The 17099-nt window shown below is 41.8% G+C and overlaps 1 protein-coding gene across 1 annotated transcript in view; it reads left to right on the forward strand.

Moving 5' to 3' along the window:
* Window positions 1–1428: 1428 nt before the first annotated feature.
* Window positions 1429–17099, forward strand: part of F5 (coagulation factor V) — a 113094-nt gene continuing 97423 nt past the window's right edge. The window contains exon 1 of the mRNA XM_064282970.1: window positions 1429–1780. Coding sequence (XP_064139040.1) covers window positions 1623–1780 — 158 coding nt within the window. The 5' untranslated portion in view covers window positions 1429–1622. The remainder of the gene's footprint in view (window positions 1781–17099) is intronic.

The raw sequence follows: 17099 nt of genomic DNA on the forward strand, positions 1-17099 counted from the left end.
TCAGATAGGGATTGGACTGGAGTATGGGATAGAAAATGATACTGATGAAGAATGAACTTCTTGGATCAAGTAGACACAGGAGACTATGTTGGCATCTCCTGTCTGGAGGGGAGATGAGAGGGCAGAGGGGGTCAGAAGCTCTCCGAATGGACATGAAAATAGAATATGGAGGGAAGGAGTGTGCTGTCTCATTGAGGGGAGAGCCATTAGGAGTATATAGCAAGGTGTCTATCAGTTTTTGCATGAGAGACTGACTTGATCTGTAAACTTTCACGTAAAGCACAATAAAATTAAAAAAAAAAAAGACCAGCCTTGCTGGCCTGACAGAGACTGGTGAAACCCTGAGAGTATGGCCCCAGGACACACTTTCAGCTCTGTAATGAATTCGCTCCTGAAGCTCACCATTCAGCCAAAGACTAGACAGGCCTATAAAACAAAACAAGACTAAAACGGTATATCAGCCCTAGGCCAGAGACTAGGAGGCAGGAGGGAACAGGTACGCTGGCAATGGGGAGCCCAAGGTTGACGAGAGAGTGTTGACATGTCATGGGGTTGGTAACCAAGGCCGTAAAACAATATGCGTACTAACTGTTTAATGAGAAACTAGTTTATTCTGTAAACCTTCATCTTAATTAAAAAAAAAAAAAAAATCACCTCCAGAGAGGCTGAGTAATTGCCCAAGACAATACAGTTAGTAAGTGGGACTGAAGTCTGGTCTACTGATTTTCTTAACCAAGCTCTTTTTAATACACTCTGTTTTGCTGCTTCTTGGGGGAAAACTGGTCCTTATCAAGACAGGTTGGTGCACTGGTGTCTACATGATGGCTTGCTGTGGTTAGCTGCCATTGATCTATAGGGTTTTCATTGCCTAACTTTCAGAAGTAGCTCACCAGGCCTTTCTTCTTCGTCTGTCTTAGTCTGGAAGCTCCGCCCAAGCCTGTTCAGCATCATAGCAACATGCAAGCCTCCACCGACAGACAGGTGGTGGCTGTGCCTGAGATGCACTGGCCGCGAAGGAGATCCAGGTCGGCTGCGTGGAAGTGGAGACTTCAGTGACCCTCACAGAACGGGTAGAAGTCTTGAGGTAGGAGTAGGCCTCTTCATCGGCTTCCCCCTTGCTTCCTGACCCCCTGAACATACAGGCTTCTGTGCCCAGGAAAGGAACTTTTCCTCAGGCCAGGAGAGTGATCTGGTTGAGTGTGTTGGGTCCCCTTGCTCTGGGAATTGCAGACGGTGTGTTAGGCGTGAACCTTGACCCAGGCAGGTTTTGTAGTGGGCGGAGAGTGCTGCTGTTCCAGTGGTGCTCGCTGGTGGAAGTGGAGGAACCCAACTGTGAGCGCAGCTCAGGAATCCCTGGGCACAGCAGGGTGCGGGAGCCCCTGTAGTCACGCAGTCACTCATCTGGCTGTGCTCCCTAATAGCTGTGTCTCGGAGCGAGGACCTACCCAACCCCTCCCCGGAACCGCCCCAGGAGAAGGGACCGCAAAGCGGCGGCGCCTGGAGGAGCGGCGGCGGGGCGGTCGTGGCACCCAGCCTCCTGCGCTCCCCGCAGTGGAGGCCTCAGGCGCGCAGGCCAGGCCGGCCCAGGTCCGCGCGCTCCGGGCAGGAACGGGGAAGGAGCCATGCTCGCAGCCTGCCGGCGCTTCTGGGTCCTGGTGGTCCTGGGCACAAGCTGGGCCGGCTGGGGGGGCCCCGAGGCCCAGGCAGCGCAGCTAAGGCAATTCTACGTAGCTGCTCAGGTCATCAATTGGAACTACCGCCCTCCGCCCCCAGGCCCAAGGTAACAGGTGTGGCGTGGTGTTGGGTGGCCAGAATAATCCCTTCAGACAGCATTCTCTTTTCAACTTCTTGGCTTTTTTTTTTTTTTTTAACTTCAAGCAAGAAAATACAATTAATAGGAGAGTATAATGAGTCAAATAAACTTGGTGGAAGCTAATTTTACCTTCAGTGTTACAGTTCATCCTTCCGAGGATGTAGAAAAGATTCAATTTGGTTGGTTAGATGCTGTTTTCAAGAGTGTGTGGCAAATATAGTTTTGTAAGCTTCCTTGTTTTAATGTATCGATTTAAAAGCCACTAGCTTCCTCAATTACCCTTCCTGCAAACTCCTTCCAGGTTTTTAGAATTATAGGTTTTTATGAGGGAATACGGGTGGCGCGAACAATTAAGTGCTTGACTACTAGCCAGAAGGTTGGCAGTTTGAACCCACTGAGAAGCTCCTCGGAAGACAGAACTGGCGATCTGCTTCAGAAAGGTCGTAGCCTTGAAAATCCTATGGAGCAGTTCTACTCTGCACACACAGGGCTCCCGCCAGTTGGAATCCACTAGACACCAACTAACAACAACAAGGAAAGATTTTTACGGAATTTCTAGTTTCCTGTTATTTATCCCATTGTCCACGTATCGTCATCTTCTAAAATTAAAGATGTACGCCTCGTCCTTTATTATAAGCAGATTGTTTAATAACTATTGCCATAATTTTGTTACTTTGTTATAAATAACTTTTAAAACATCTTCACTCCAGGGAAGTGCAACGATTTTTCTTTTATCTTGGTTTTTTTTGTTGTTGTTGTTCGTTTTTTCTGCTTCATATTTGACTTCTCCTTGCTGTGAACTCTGACTTTTCATTTTTCCTTCTCTTTTAGTCACTCCCTGGGATATGGTCTACTTGGCTCTTTTGTTATCAAAAGGCATGTGTAACTACAAGGAGGTTTAAATCACGTGAAACCCTGTATTTGAGTTGCAAATAGTCTTTCTGATTGAAAAGTTAAAAACAAGACTTCCCACAAATTAACCAAATCATAGGGTCTACTCAATATTCCCAGTTAGTTATATTTTTGTTTTAATGGTTAACTTCCTAGTGTGACTCATTTTTTTTTTTTTTAACTTAACGCCACAGCTTAAACTATTGAGAAAGACGTGTTCCTCTTTCTCTATTAGGAAACCAGTGTTATCGGCCAAGGATCAGTGCAGCGTTCTGAGAGGCCTTTAGTGCACACCATTGACACTAATAATCCCACTGTAACTAGGTTCTTCTGCTTTGATCTTGGTATAATAAGAAGCCCCCTTTTAAAATATTTCATTATAAATTTTGCATTTCAAGGTGATAATCTAGGTCACCCCTAGAGAACTGCCATTAGCTAAAACCCCAAAGAAAAGAGCAGTCTTTCTAACACTAAGCTTTCCTGCTCATGGGTAGAAAACAACCTTGATTGTTGGCTTTCCTGTGTCACGCTGTGCTTATGCTGAGGAGTTTGTCCTCCCTCCGGTAAATTAATACTGAAAATAGCAAGGAAAATATTGGAGGCAGAACCACATAGGGCAAAGGCCTGATTCACGTGGTGAGTTCATAAAAAACCACAACTGGTCATCCTGTACCCTCAGTCTGTGGCTGAATTTTCAGAATACTGGCAAGAGTCATCCCTCCAGCATCAATTATTGAGTCGAGACCATAGAAAGAAAACTCAGACCAACAGTCAATTTCGTTAAACCTCAAATCATTTCAGTGTCTCTAGTACTCTCATGTAGAAAATTTAACCTGAAATTCTGGCTCTTTAAACTAAGAGCTTGTTGTAAATTATCCTGCCCCTAAACTAAAAGTGCTAACCGAAAGGTTGGCAGTTTGAATCCACCAGACGCTCCTTGGAAACTCTATGGGGCAGTTCTGCTGTGTCCTATAGGGTTGCTAGTTGAAACTGCCTCGATGGCAGCAGATTTGATTTGGGGTTGGTAGAGCTGAATGACACTCACTGGAGGAAATCAACAGAGACCCAGTCCTTTGGCACAGTGGTTTTTGTTGTTGTTGTTTTTGAGAATCTACACAGCAAAACATACACCAATTAAACAGTTTTTACAGGTACAATTCAGTGAGATTGATCACATTCTTTGAGTTGTGCAGCCTTCTCACCCTCCTTTTCTGAGTTGTTCCTTCCCCATCAGCATCAACTCACTGCCCCTTATAGTTCCCGGCTAACCTTACACGTTGCTGTTGTCAATTTGATCCCATATAGATAGTTCTTACCACATTGTATTTTTGCAGAAGGCAGAGATTTACACATTTAATTCATCTATTTATTAGCAGGTCAATGTCTTTAAGAGGTGAAATATATTTATTATAACTTACATGTTCTAGGTCTGAGGTGAACATTTTGGATAATCCTTGAGGAAGCTTGTTCAATACTAACATGTATGTGGTAACAGATACTGACAAATATTTTTATGTATATCTATATGTTTTTTCCATTCTAGGGTTCTACCTTTATATGTTTTTGTTATTATAAAAAAAATCATCTTAATAGTCCTTGTAAATAGAAAATTCATCATGCATGTCTTTTTTTAAATTCATATCATCTTTATCTTTCTATTCAGATTTTCCAATAGGAATTTAATTGTCCAAATTAATGTGTATATACATATATGTGCATATATACATTGATTTGAACAATTAAATTCCTATTGGAAAATCTGTCCGTTAAGAGATTGACTGCTAACCAAAAGGTTGGCAGTTCAAATCCACTAACTGCTCTTTGGAAACCCTATGGGGGCAGTTCTACTCTGTCCTATAGGGTCACTATGAGTTGGAATCAACTTGATAGCAACGGGTTTTATATATATATGTATATATACACACACACATGTATGTATAGTTATGAATTGAATTGTGTCCCCCAAAAATGTGTCTTAACTTGGCTAGGCCATGATTCCCAGTATTGTGTCGTTGCTCGCCATTTTGTGATCTGATGTGATTATCCTATGTGTTGTAAATTGTAACCCCTGTGATGTTAATGAGGCAGGATTAGAGGCAGTTATGTTAATGAAGCAGGACTCAGTCTACAGGATTAGGTTGTATCTTGACTCGATTTCTTTTGAGATATAAAAAAGAGAATCAAGCAGAAAGGAGAGGCGCCTCATGCCATCCAGAAAGAAATGCCGGGAGCAGAGTGCATGCTTTGGGCCCAGGGTACCTGCATTGAGAAGCTCCTAGACCAGGGGAAGATTGATGACAAGGACCTTCCCCTAGAGATGAGAGACAGAAAAATCCTTCCCCAGGAGCTGGTGCCCTGAATTCAGGCTCTTAGCCTTCTAAACTGTGAGAGAATAAATTCCTGTTTGTTAAAGCCATCCACTTGGAGATAACTAATATATACATATGTGTATAATACACTGGGTTTTTTTTTTATATAATGTATACATGGCATAGTGGTTAAGTGCTACAGCTGCTAACCAAAGGGGTTGGCAGTTCGAATCCGCCAGGCGCTCCTTGGAAACTACGGGACAGTTCTACTCTGTCCTATAGGGTCGCTATGAGTCGGAATCAACTCAACGGCACTAGGTTTTTTTGTGTGTGTATACAAATAAGTACAATGAAACATGTTAGGAAACATACCTTTATTGAAATTACTTCACATAAAAGAATGATTTTTCATAGTAAAGCTTTTATACTGTGTCTATATTGCTGTATTTAAAGATTTGGTGAGGGGATGGGGGAAGGGGAATTACTTTTCCATTATACTAAAACAATTACTTAATGTGGACTTCCACATTGGGACCCAGGCTGACATATAGACTCCTAGTATTCTTGGGCTCAAATAACTCCTTTTTAGCTTCCTTGTTTTAACCTCCCACTTCTCCCCACACCCTCAACGCCAATACCCCTACCAAGCGGTTGTCCACTTTGAATGCTTCCAGTGACTGCCAGTGCACTACCTCCAATTGTTGCCACTGCAAACGTACCCTTGACTCATGCCTCTTTAACTCTGCTCCTCAAATGTTAGCATAGTTCTGTCCCCACATATTAAAAATTGTGAGCATTATTACAGCTGTGGTTTTTCTACTCACTGGGAAACCTGAAGGCTACAATCAACTTCTATTATGCTTTAATAGCTACCACTTATTGCATAGTTGCAAAGTGTCATTAAGCCCTTTTTCTGTATCAAGTTATTTAATACTCACGACAGTTTTGTAAGGGAGGTTTTATTATTATTATTCCCATTTCATAGTTGCAGAAACTGAGGCAAAAATAGATTAAGTAAACGTTTCAAACTTATACAGGTAATATGGGATGGACTTCACAGTCACAAAAGGACAAATATTATGTGAGACCACTACTGTAGAAACTCATGAAAAGGTTTACATGCAAAAAGAAACAATATTTGATGCTTACGAGGGAGGAGAGGGGTCGGGATGGAAAAAACAGTAGATAAACGGTAATTTTGGTGAAGGGTAAGACAGTACACAATACTGGGGAAAGCCAGTACAGACTGTACAAGGCAAGCCCATGGTAGCTCCACAGACACATCCAAACTCCCTGAGGGACTGAATTGCTGGGCTGAGGGCTGTCGGGACCATGATCTCAGGGAACATCTAGCTCAATTGGCTTAACAGAGTTTATAAAGAATATGTTCTATGTTCTACTTTGGTGAGTAGCATCTGGGGTCCTAAAAGACTGTGAGTGGCCATCTAGGATACTCCACTGGTCTCCCTTGTTCGGGAGTAAGGAAGGACGAAAAAAACTAAAGATACAAGGGAAAGATCAGTCCAAAGGACTAATGGACCACATCTATCACAGCCTCTACTATGCTGAGTCCAGTACAACTAGATGGTGCCCGGTTACCACCACTGACTGCTGTGACAGGGAACACAACAGAGGGTTCCAGACAGAGCTGGAGAAAAATGTAGAACAAAATTCTATCTCAAAAAGAAAGACCATACTTGCTGGCCTGACACAGACTGGAGAAACCCCAAGAGTATGACCCCGGACACCCTTTCAGCTCAGTAATGAGGCCACTCCTGAGGTTCACTCTTCAGGCAAAGACTGAACAGGCCCATGGAAAAAAACAAGACTAAAGGGGTGTACCAGCTCTGGGGCAGGGACTGGAAGGTAGGAGGAAACAGGACAGCTGGTAATAGGGAACCCAGGGTTGAGAAGGGAGAGTGTTGACATGTTGTGGGGTAGTTAACCAATGTCATACAACAATGTGTGTACTGTTTGATGAGAAACTAGTTTGTTCTGTAAACCTTCATCTAAAGTTCAATTTAAAAAAAAAAACATAAGGGACGGACTTTCAGCTTGGAACTGAAGCTACCTCCCAGAGGCCACCCTTCAGCCAAATAATAGACTGGCCTATAAAATAAACAGTAACACCCATGAGGAATGTGCTCCACAGGACGGTCAGCTACAGAAGACTGAAAGGGCAACATTTGCCCAAAAGCAAAGATGAGAAAACGGGGAGGGGCAGGAAAACTGGGTGAATGGAAATGGGGAGCCCAGGGTGGAAACGGGGAGAGTGCTGACACATTGCAGGGATTGCGACTGTCATAGAGAAAAAAGACCCCAGACTCAAATTTAATCAAAAGAGATTTTTATTAAGCCAAGACAAAGACAATCATTGGAATGAGGGACCTGCTGGCATGTACTGGGCACCAGAGACTTAGAGAAACCCCTGAGTCACACTCAGGGAATCTCTAATATACTGTTATAGAAGGAAGTGAAGTTAAAAAAAAATTCTGTTATTCGTTAATACATCATTGTCAAAGGTGGGAAACATAACATATGAAAACACGTGATTTCTTTAAAGCGTCTTTGTGGGCTAGATACCATTCAGTATTGGATTTTATTGTGTCCCCCCAAAATATGTGTCAACTTGTTTAGGCCATGATTCCCAGTATTGTGTGGTTGTCCTCCATTTTGTGATTGTAATTTTATATTGAAGAGGATTGGGATGGCACTGTAACAGCCTTACTAAGGTCACGTCCCTGATCCAATGTAAAGGGAGTTTCCCTGGAGTGTGGCCTGTACCAGCTTTTATCTTACAAGAGATAAAACGAAAGGGAAGCAAGCGGAGAGTGCGGACCTCATACCACCAAGAAAGAAGTACTGGGAGCAGAGCCTGTCCTTTGGACCCAGGGTTCCTGCATGGCGAAGGACCTTCCTCTAGAGCCGAGAGAGAGAGAGAGACCCCTGGAGCTGACACCCTGAATTTGGACTGCTAGCCTACTAGACTGTGAGAAAAGAAACTTCTCTTTGTTAAAGCCTTCCACTTGGGGTATTTCTGTTATAGCAGCAGTAGGTGACTAAGACAGTTACTATAGGGAAGTTTCCTTGGAAATGACCTGGCAACATCTGTTCTTGGCGTAGTGACTTACAGTGGGTTCCCAGGTCAGTCACAAGGAAACTGCAATATGTTTCTTTGTAAGAGCATCACTCCCCTATAGCGTAGCCTCTTTGCTGGTTAAGATAAAGTACGCTTCATGGAACATTTCTCCCCCGGGTAGGAGAAACAATGAAACAATGAGTTTGAGCTCCTACTCTCATTTCTTCCTGGAACTTTCATAATGATTAACTAAAACTTTTAACAAATGATCACAGAAAATGGATTCTAGCACTAACTATAACTTTAAACAAATTCTCACATAACATGGATTCTAGACCTGAACCCTGCTTTAGCTTCTCTTACTTTGGTCAAGACCTCATATAATTTTAGGGTCTCTATATCACAACAAATGTCACGGAACAATTTGTGTATGAATTATTGAACGGAAAACTAATTTGCTGTGTAAACTTTCACCTAAAGCACAATAAAATATTAAAAATAAATAAATAAATAAGGGGTGGAGACAGGATTCAGACCCAGACACTCTGAATCTAAAAGTTATTATTATTATTATTTTTAATAAAGGGTTTATTTTTTTTTTTACTGATTACAGAATAAAAATATGATATGAGAATAAAACATTTAGATGATTTATGAGCATAAGTTATTTCTCCCCTTTTAAATATCTTCAAGATGATAGATTGGAGATGTCTTCTTAGTTATAAAAAAAAAATCTTTCACTCCATTCATATAAATTTAGCACAGCAGTGATGGTCAAATGTGGTATAATCTTTTTTTTTTTAATTTTTATTGTGCTTTAAGTGAAAGTTTCCTAATCACGTCACCTTGCTGTATACTCCTAGTTGCTCTCCCGCTAATGGGACAGCACACTCCTTCTCTCCACCATGTGTTTCTGTGTCAATTCAGCCAGCTCCTATCCCGCTCTGCCGTCTCATCTCCCCTCCAAACAGGAGCTGCCCACATCGTCTCATGTGTCTATTTGATTCAAGAAGCACACTCCTCACCAGTATCATTTTCTGTCCTGTAGTCCAGTCCATTCCCTGTCTGAAGAGTTGACTTTGGGAATGGTTCCTGTCTTGGGCTAACAGAAGGTCTGGGGACGATGACCTCTGGGGTTCCTCTGGTCTCAGTCAGACCATTAAGTCTGGTCTTTTTATGAGAATTTGGGGTCTGCATTCCGCTATTCTCCTGCTCCTTTAGGGATTCTCTGCTGTGCTTCCTGTCATGGCAGTCACTAGTTATAGCTGGGCACCATCTAGTTCTTTTGGTCTCAGACTGATGTAGTCTTTGATTTATGTGGCCTGTTCTGACTCTTGGCCTCATACTTACCTTGTGTCTTTGGGAGTTCTTCATTCTCCTTTGTTCCAGGTGGGTTGAGACCAATTGTTGCATCTTAGACGGCTGCTTGCTAGCATTTAAGACCCCAGACACCACTCTCCAAAATGGGATGCAGAATGTTTTCTTAATAGTTTTTATTATGCCAATTGACCTAGATGTCCCCTGAAACCATGGTCCTTAAACCCCCGCCCCTGCTACTCTGGCCTTCGAAGCCTTCAGTTTATTCAGGAAACTTCTTTGCTTTTGGTTTAGTCCAGTTGTGCTGACCTCTCCTGTATTGTGTGTTGTCCATCCCTTCACCTAAATTAGTTCTTGTCTACTATCTAATTAGTGGATCCCCTCTCCCTCCCTCTCTCCCTGCCCCCCTTGTAACCATTAAAGAATATTTTCTTCTCTGTTTAAGCTATTTCTTGAGTTCTTATAATAGTGGTCTCATACAATATTTGTCCTTTTGCAGCTGACTAATTTCACTCGGCATAATGCCTTCCAGGTTCCTCCATGTTATGAAATGTGTCATCATTGTTCTTTATTGATGCGTAGTATTCCATTGTGTGAATATACCATAATTTATTTATCCATTCATCTGTTAATGGGCATCTTGGTTGCTTCCATCTTTCTGTTATTGTAAACAGTGCTGCAGTGAACATGGGTGTGCATATATCTGTTCATGTAAAGGCTCTTACTTCTCTAGGATATATTCCAAGGAGAGGGATTGCTGCATTGTATGGTAGCTCTATTTCTAGCTTTTTAAGGAAGCGCCAATTGATTTTCAAAGTGGTTGTACCATTTTACATTCCCACCAGCACTGTATGAGTGTTCCAGTCTCTCCACAACCTCTCCAACATGTATTATTCTGTGTTTTTTGGATTAATGCCAGCCTTGTTGGAGTGAGGTGGAATCTCATTGTAGTTTTGATTTGCATTTCTCTAGTGGCTAATGATCGTGAACATTTCCTCATATATCGCTTAGCTATCTGAATGTCTTCTTTAGTGAAGTGTCTGTTCATATCCTTTGCCCATTTTTTAATTGGTTATTTGTCTTTTTGTAGTTGAGTTTTTGTAGTAACATGTAGATTTTAGAGGTCAGCCACTGATCGGAGGTGTCATGGCTAAAAACTTTTCCCAATCTGTAGGTAATCTTTTTACTATTTTGGTGAAGTCTTTGGATGAGCATAGGTGTTTGACTTTTAGGAGCCCCCAGTTATCTAATTTCTCTTTTGCTGTTTTTGCAGTTCTAGTAATGTTTTGTATACTGTTTATGCCATCTTTTAGAGCTACTAGCATTGTTCCTATTTTTTCTTCCATGAACTTTATCATTTCCGATTTTATATTTAGGTCTTTGATCTATTTTGAGCTCTTTTTTGTGCATGGTGGGAGGTATGGGTCTTCTTTCATTTTTTGCAGATGGGTATCCAGTTATGCCAGCACCATTTGTTAAACAGACTGCCTTTTCCCCATTTAACTGACTTTGCGCCTTTGTCAAATATCAGCTGCTCATATGTGGATGGATTTATGTCTGGATTCTCAATCCTGTTCCATTGGTCTATGTTTCTGTTGTTGTACCAGTACCAGGCTGTTTTGACTACTATGGTGGTATAATATGTTCTGAAGCCAGGTAGTGTGAGGCCTCTCACTTTCTTCTCCTTTTTCAGTAATGCTTTACTTATCTGGGGCCTCTTTCCCTTTCATATAAAGTTGGTGATTGGTTTCTCCATCTCATTAAAAAGTGACGCTGTTATTTGGATCAGGACTGCATTGTATCTATAGATTGCTTTGGGCAGAATAGACACTTTTACAATGTTGAGTCTTCCTATCCATGAGCAAGGTATGTTTTTCCACTTATGAAGGTCTCTTTTGGTTTCTTGCAGTAGTGTCTTATAGTTTTCTGTGTATAGGTCTTTTACATCTCTGGTTAGATTTATTCCAAAGTACTTTATCTTCTTGGGGGTTACTGTAAATGGTATTGATATGGTGATTTCCTCTTTGTCGCTCTCTTTGTTGATGTAGAGGAATCCAACTGATTTATGTATGTTTATCTTGAACCTTGAAACTCTGCTGAACTCTTCTATTAGTTTCAGTAGTTTTCTTAAGGATTCCTTAGGGTTTTCTGTGTATAAGATCATGTCATCTGCTAACAGAGATACTTTTACTTCTGCTGTGGCAATTTGGAAGCCCTTTATTTCTTTATCTAGTCTTATAGCTCTGGCTAGGACTTCCAGCAGAACGTTGAATAAGAGTGGTGATAAAGGGCATCCTTGTCTGGTTCCTGTTCTCAATGGGAATGATTTCAGTCTCTCTCCATTTAGGATGATGTTGGCTGTTGGCTTTGTATAAATGCCCTTTGTAATGTTTAGGAATTTTTCTTCTATTCCTATTTTGATGAGTTTTTGTCATGAATCAGTGTTGGACTTTGCCAAATGCCTTTTCTGCATAAATTGATAAAATCATATGATTCTTGTCTTTTGTTTTATTCATATGATGGATTATATTAATTGTTTTTCTAATGTTGAACCATCCCTGCATACCTGGTATGAATCCCACTTGGTCCTGGTGAATTATTTTTTTGATATGTTGTTGAATTCTATTGGCTAGAATTTTGTTGAGGATTTTTGCATTTAAGTTCATGAGGGATATTGGCCTGTAATTTTCTTTTTTTGTGGAGTCTTTACTTGGTTTTGGTATCAGGGTTATGCTGGCTTCATAGAATGAGTTTGTGAGTATTCCATCCTTTTCTATGCTCTGAAATACCTTAGTAGTAGTGGTGTTAACTCTTCTCTGAAAGTTTGCTAGAATTCTCCAGTGCGTCAGAGCCAGGGCTTTTCTTCTTTGGGAGTTTTTTGATTACTTTTTCAATCTCTTCTTTTGTTATAGGTTTATTTAGTTGTTCTGTCTCTGTGTTAGTTTAGGTAGATAGTGCGTTTCTGGAGATTTGACCATTTCCTCTAGGTTTTCAAATTTGTTAGAGTACAACTTTTCATAGTACTCTGTTATGATTCTTTTGATTTCAGTTGGGACTGTTGTGATATCGCCCATCTCATTTCTTATTCGGATTATTTGCTTTGTCTCCTGTTTTTCTTTTGTCAGTCTGGCCAGTGGTTTATCGATTTTGTTAATCTTTTCAAAGAATCAGCTTTTGGTCTTGTTAACTCTTTGAGTTGTTTTTCTGTTTCATTTAATTCTACTCTAATTTTTATTATTTGCTTTATTCTGGTGCCCAAAGATTTCTTTTGTTGCCCTCTATTTGTTCAAGTTGTAGAAATAATTCTTTGATTTTGGTCCTTCCTTCTTTTTGTATGTATGCATTTATTGGTGTAAATTGGCCTCTGAGCACTGCTTTCGCTGTGTCCTAGTGGTTCTGATAGGAAGTGTTTTCATTCTCATTGTATTCTGTGAATTCCTTAATTCCATCCTTGATGTCTTCTATAACCCAGTCGTTTTCGAGCAGGATATTGTTCCCTTTCCAAGTGTTTGATTTCTTTTCCCTGCTTTTTCTGTTATTGACTTCTACTTTTATGGCCTTATGGTCAGAGAAGTTGCTGACAAGCTATGTTCTTATCCACCGTGCTATATAAAATCATGGCAAATGTGGTTGATATCTGTCTCATTTATCTAGTGCTGCTATAACAGAAATACCACAAGGAGATGGCTTTGACAAACGGAAGTTTATTCTCTCACATTCTAACAAGCTAGAAGTCTGAATTCAGGGTGCTGGCTCCAGGGGAAGGATTTCTCTATTGGCTCTGGAGGAAGGTCCTTATCAATCTTCCCCTGGTCTAGGAGCTTGTCAGTGCAAGGACCCCGGGTGCAAAGGACATGCTGTGCTCTGGCACTACTTTCTTGGTTGTAGGAGGTCCCCATTCTCCTAGTCCATCTGAGTGGTGACTCCACCCTTCGAGACCCCAGAGGTTGTGGCCCTATCCTTTGAGACTGAGGTAACTCTGTTTCCTGTGTTCCTCGTCTCTTCAGCTTCTGCTTACCGATTTCTTGGCCTCTTGGCCCCTTGGGCCTCACTGCCCGTGTCTGCCCTGCTGGGGCAAGTGTTCTAAACCTCTTTACCTCCACTGATAAGTGCCTGGAACACCCTCTCCACCAGTAAACTTCAACTAGGAGGCACTCAGTTCTCTTGCTCTGTGGGTCAGCTCCAGTGCTGTCTTATGCTGGTTTCCTGGTTTTGCTGCTGCTGTTTTTTTTTGCTGCTGCTTCTCACCATCTGCACATCTGCTCCATCTCCAGTGTAATAGCTCTACTCACTTCCTTCTGAGTCCTCACCAGAACTGTCTTTGAAGTCCGTAATTCTACCAACAGTCTCTTCAAGGCAGTTTGTTGTTGTTGTTAGGTGCCACCAAGTTGGTTCTGACTCATAGCAAGCCTAGGTACAACAGAACCAAACACTGCCCAGTCTTGTGCCATCCTCACAATCATTGTTGTGCTTGAGCCCATTGTTGCAGCCACTGTGTCAATCCATCTCACTGAGGGTCTTCTTCTTCTTTGCTGACCCTCTACTTTACCAAGCATGATGCCCTTCTCCAGGGAATGATCCTTTCTGATAACATGTGCAAAGTGTGTGAGACGTAGTCTCACCATCCTTGCTTCTAAGGAGCATTCTGGTTATACTTCTTCAAGACAGATTTGTTCATTCTTTTGGTAGTCCATGGTATAGTCAATATTCTTTGCCAACACCACAATTCAAAAGTGTCAGTTCTTCTTTGGTCTTCCTTATTCATCGTCTAGCTTTTGCATGCATATGAGGCAGTTGAAAATACTGTGGCTTGGGTCTGGTGCACCTTAGTCTTCAAAGTGAAATCTTTGATTTTCAACACTTTAAAGATGTCTTTTGAAGCAGATTTGCCCAATGCAATGCATCTTTTGATTTCTTGGCTGCTGCTTCCTTGGGTGTTGATCGTGGATCCAAGTAAAATGAAATCTTTGACAACTTCAGTCTTTCTTCGTTTATCATGATGTTGCTTATTGATATGGTTTTGAGAATTTTTGTTTTCTTTATGCTGAGTGTAATCCATACTGAAGGCTGTGGTCTTTGATCTTCATCAGGAAGTCCTCCAAGTCCTCTTCACTTTCAGCAAGCAAGGTTGTGTCATCTGCATAACACAGGTTAATGAGTCTTCCTCCAATCTTGATGTCCCTTTCTTCTTCATTGAGTACAGCTTCTCAGATTATTTGCTCAGCATACAGATTGAATATGTATGGTGAAAGGATACCCAGAAGGACATCTTTCCTGACTTTAAACCATGCAGTATCCCCTTGCTCTGTTCGAATGACTGCCTCCTGATCTGTGTACAGGTTCCTCATGAGCACAATTAAGTGTTCTGGAACTCCCATTCTTCTCAATGTTATCCATAATTTGTTATGATCCACACAGTAGAACACCATTGCATAGTCAATAAAACACAGGTAAACATCTTTCTGGTATTCTCTGCTTTCAGTCAGGATCCATCTCACATCAGCAACCATATCGCTGGTTCCACGTTCTCTTCTGAATCTGGCTTGAATTTCTAGAAGTTCCCTGTAGATATACTGCTGCAGCCACTTTTGAATGATCTTCAGCGAAATTTTACTTGCATGTGATATTAACGATATTGTTGGATAATTTCCGCATTCGGTTAGATCACCTTTCTTGGGAGTAGGCATAAATACGTATCTCTTCATTGGTTGACCAGGTAGCCGTCTTCCAAATTTCTTGGCATAGACAGGTGAGCATTTCCAGTGCCTCATCTATTTGTTGAAACATCTCAATTGATATTCTGTCAGTTCCTAGGCTTTTGATATTTGGCGCTTTAAAACTCCTCCAGCCTCTATCCATTCAGTTTCAAAACTGCTTCCACAGTTTAGGTATTTGTTAGAGCAGTGCCCCACTCTCAGTACTCTCAGCACCAAATTCTATCTAGGTTGGGTTCTCTAGAGAACCAAAACCAGTAAAGCACATGTATATGTAAACCCAAACCCATTGTCGTTGAATTGCTTCCATAGTGACCCTGCAGGACAGTGTAGAACTGCCCATACGGTTTCCAAGAAGTGGCTGGTGGATTTGAACTGGCAACCTTTTGGTTAGCAGCTGTATCACTTAACCACTGTGCCATCAGGGCTCCTATATATATATATGTATATAAAGAGAGACATTTATATAAAGGAAATGGGTCATGTGGTTGTGGAGGCTGGAACATCCCAAGTCCTTGGGCCAGGATAGAGGCTTCTGATTCACGTAGCAACAAGGGCTGGTGAACCCAAGATCAGCAGGTCAGAGAGCAGGGCTCTTGCTCACAGGCTGCAAAGATCAGTGAGTCCCAAGATCAGCAGCCAAGATGCCACATAAGCTACTAGCTCAAGTCCCAAGAACTGGAGGTCAGACAAAAAGGAGCCAGCTGCAGGCTCCAGAGTGAGCAAAAGGCCAGGAACCTGGCCAGAAAGTCCACTTATATTTCATGCAGGCCACACCCCCAAGGAAACTCTCTTTCAACTGATACGCTACTCACAGCAGATCCCATCATCGAGGTGATAATATTATATCAAATCTCATTATGGAAGTGATCACATCATGATACGACTGCCAAACTACATCATAACTGCCAAACCACTGACAATCATGGCCCAGACAAACTGACATAGAGCTTAATGATCTCACTATCCCACTCTGTTGTACTCTAATGGTAACTGGGTCACTCACTGTGGAGTTAAGAGCACAACAAAGCCAATCTGGTTAGACATTTGTAAGATATTTTTCTCCAATTCTCCTCCCTTTTGTCCTCATCTTTTGGTTTAAGACAAAGGGTGGCACCGATGTGCCTGTCTTTAGAGGGGCAGAAGAATACAGATGGAAGCTACCCCAGTACTCTTCCTGCTTTCCTCCCTGATTTTTTTTTTTTTTTTTTTTTACCATAAATGCAGTATTTGCACCTTTTTGAATCATGTCTGTCATTTATTGACGATGTCTCCTTGGACAAAATTTTCCTTACATTTTTTATTTTTATTGTGCTTTAAGTGAAAGTTTACAAATCAAGTCCTCCCTCACACAAAAATTTATATATACCTTGCTATATACTCCCAATTGCTCACCCCCTAGTGAGACAGCCTGCTCCCTCCCTCCACTCTCTCTTTTCATGTCCATTCCACCAGCTTCTAACCCCCTCTACCCTCTCATCTCCCCTCCAGATAGGAAATGCCAACATAGTCTCAAGTGTCCACCTGATCCAAGAAACTCACTCCTCACCAGCCTCGCTGTCCATGCCATTGTCCATTCCAATCCCATCTGAAAAGTTGGCTTTGGGAATGGTGCCTGTCCTGGGCCAACAGAAGGTCTGGGGGCCATGACCACCGGGGTCCTTCTAGTCTCAGTCAGACCATTAAGTATGGTCTTTTTACGAGAATTTGGGGTCTGCGTCCCACTGCTCTCGTGCTCCCTCAGGGGCTCTCTGTTGTGTTCCCTGTCAGGGCAGTCATTGGTTGTAGACAGGTGCCATCTAGTTCTTCTGGTCTCAGGCTGATGTAGTCTCTGGTTTATGTGGTCCTTTCTGTCTGTTAGGCTCATAATCGTCTTGTGTCCTTGGTGTTCTTCATTCTCCTTTGCTCCAGGTGAGTTGAGACCAATTGATGCATCTTAGATGGCTGTGTGCTAGTGTTTAAGACCCCAGACGCCA

This window comes from Loxodonta africana, chromosome 3 (assembly GCF_030014295.1).
Source record: "Loxodonta africana isolate mLoxAfr1 chromosome 3, mLoxAfr1.hap2, whole genome shotgun sequence".
NCBI classification, from domain to species: domain Eukaryota; kingdom Metazoa; phylum Chordata; class Mammalia; order Proboscidea; family Elephantidae; genus Loxodonta; species Loxodonta africana.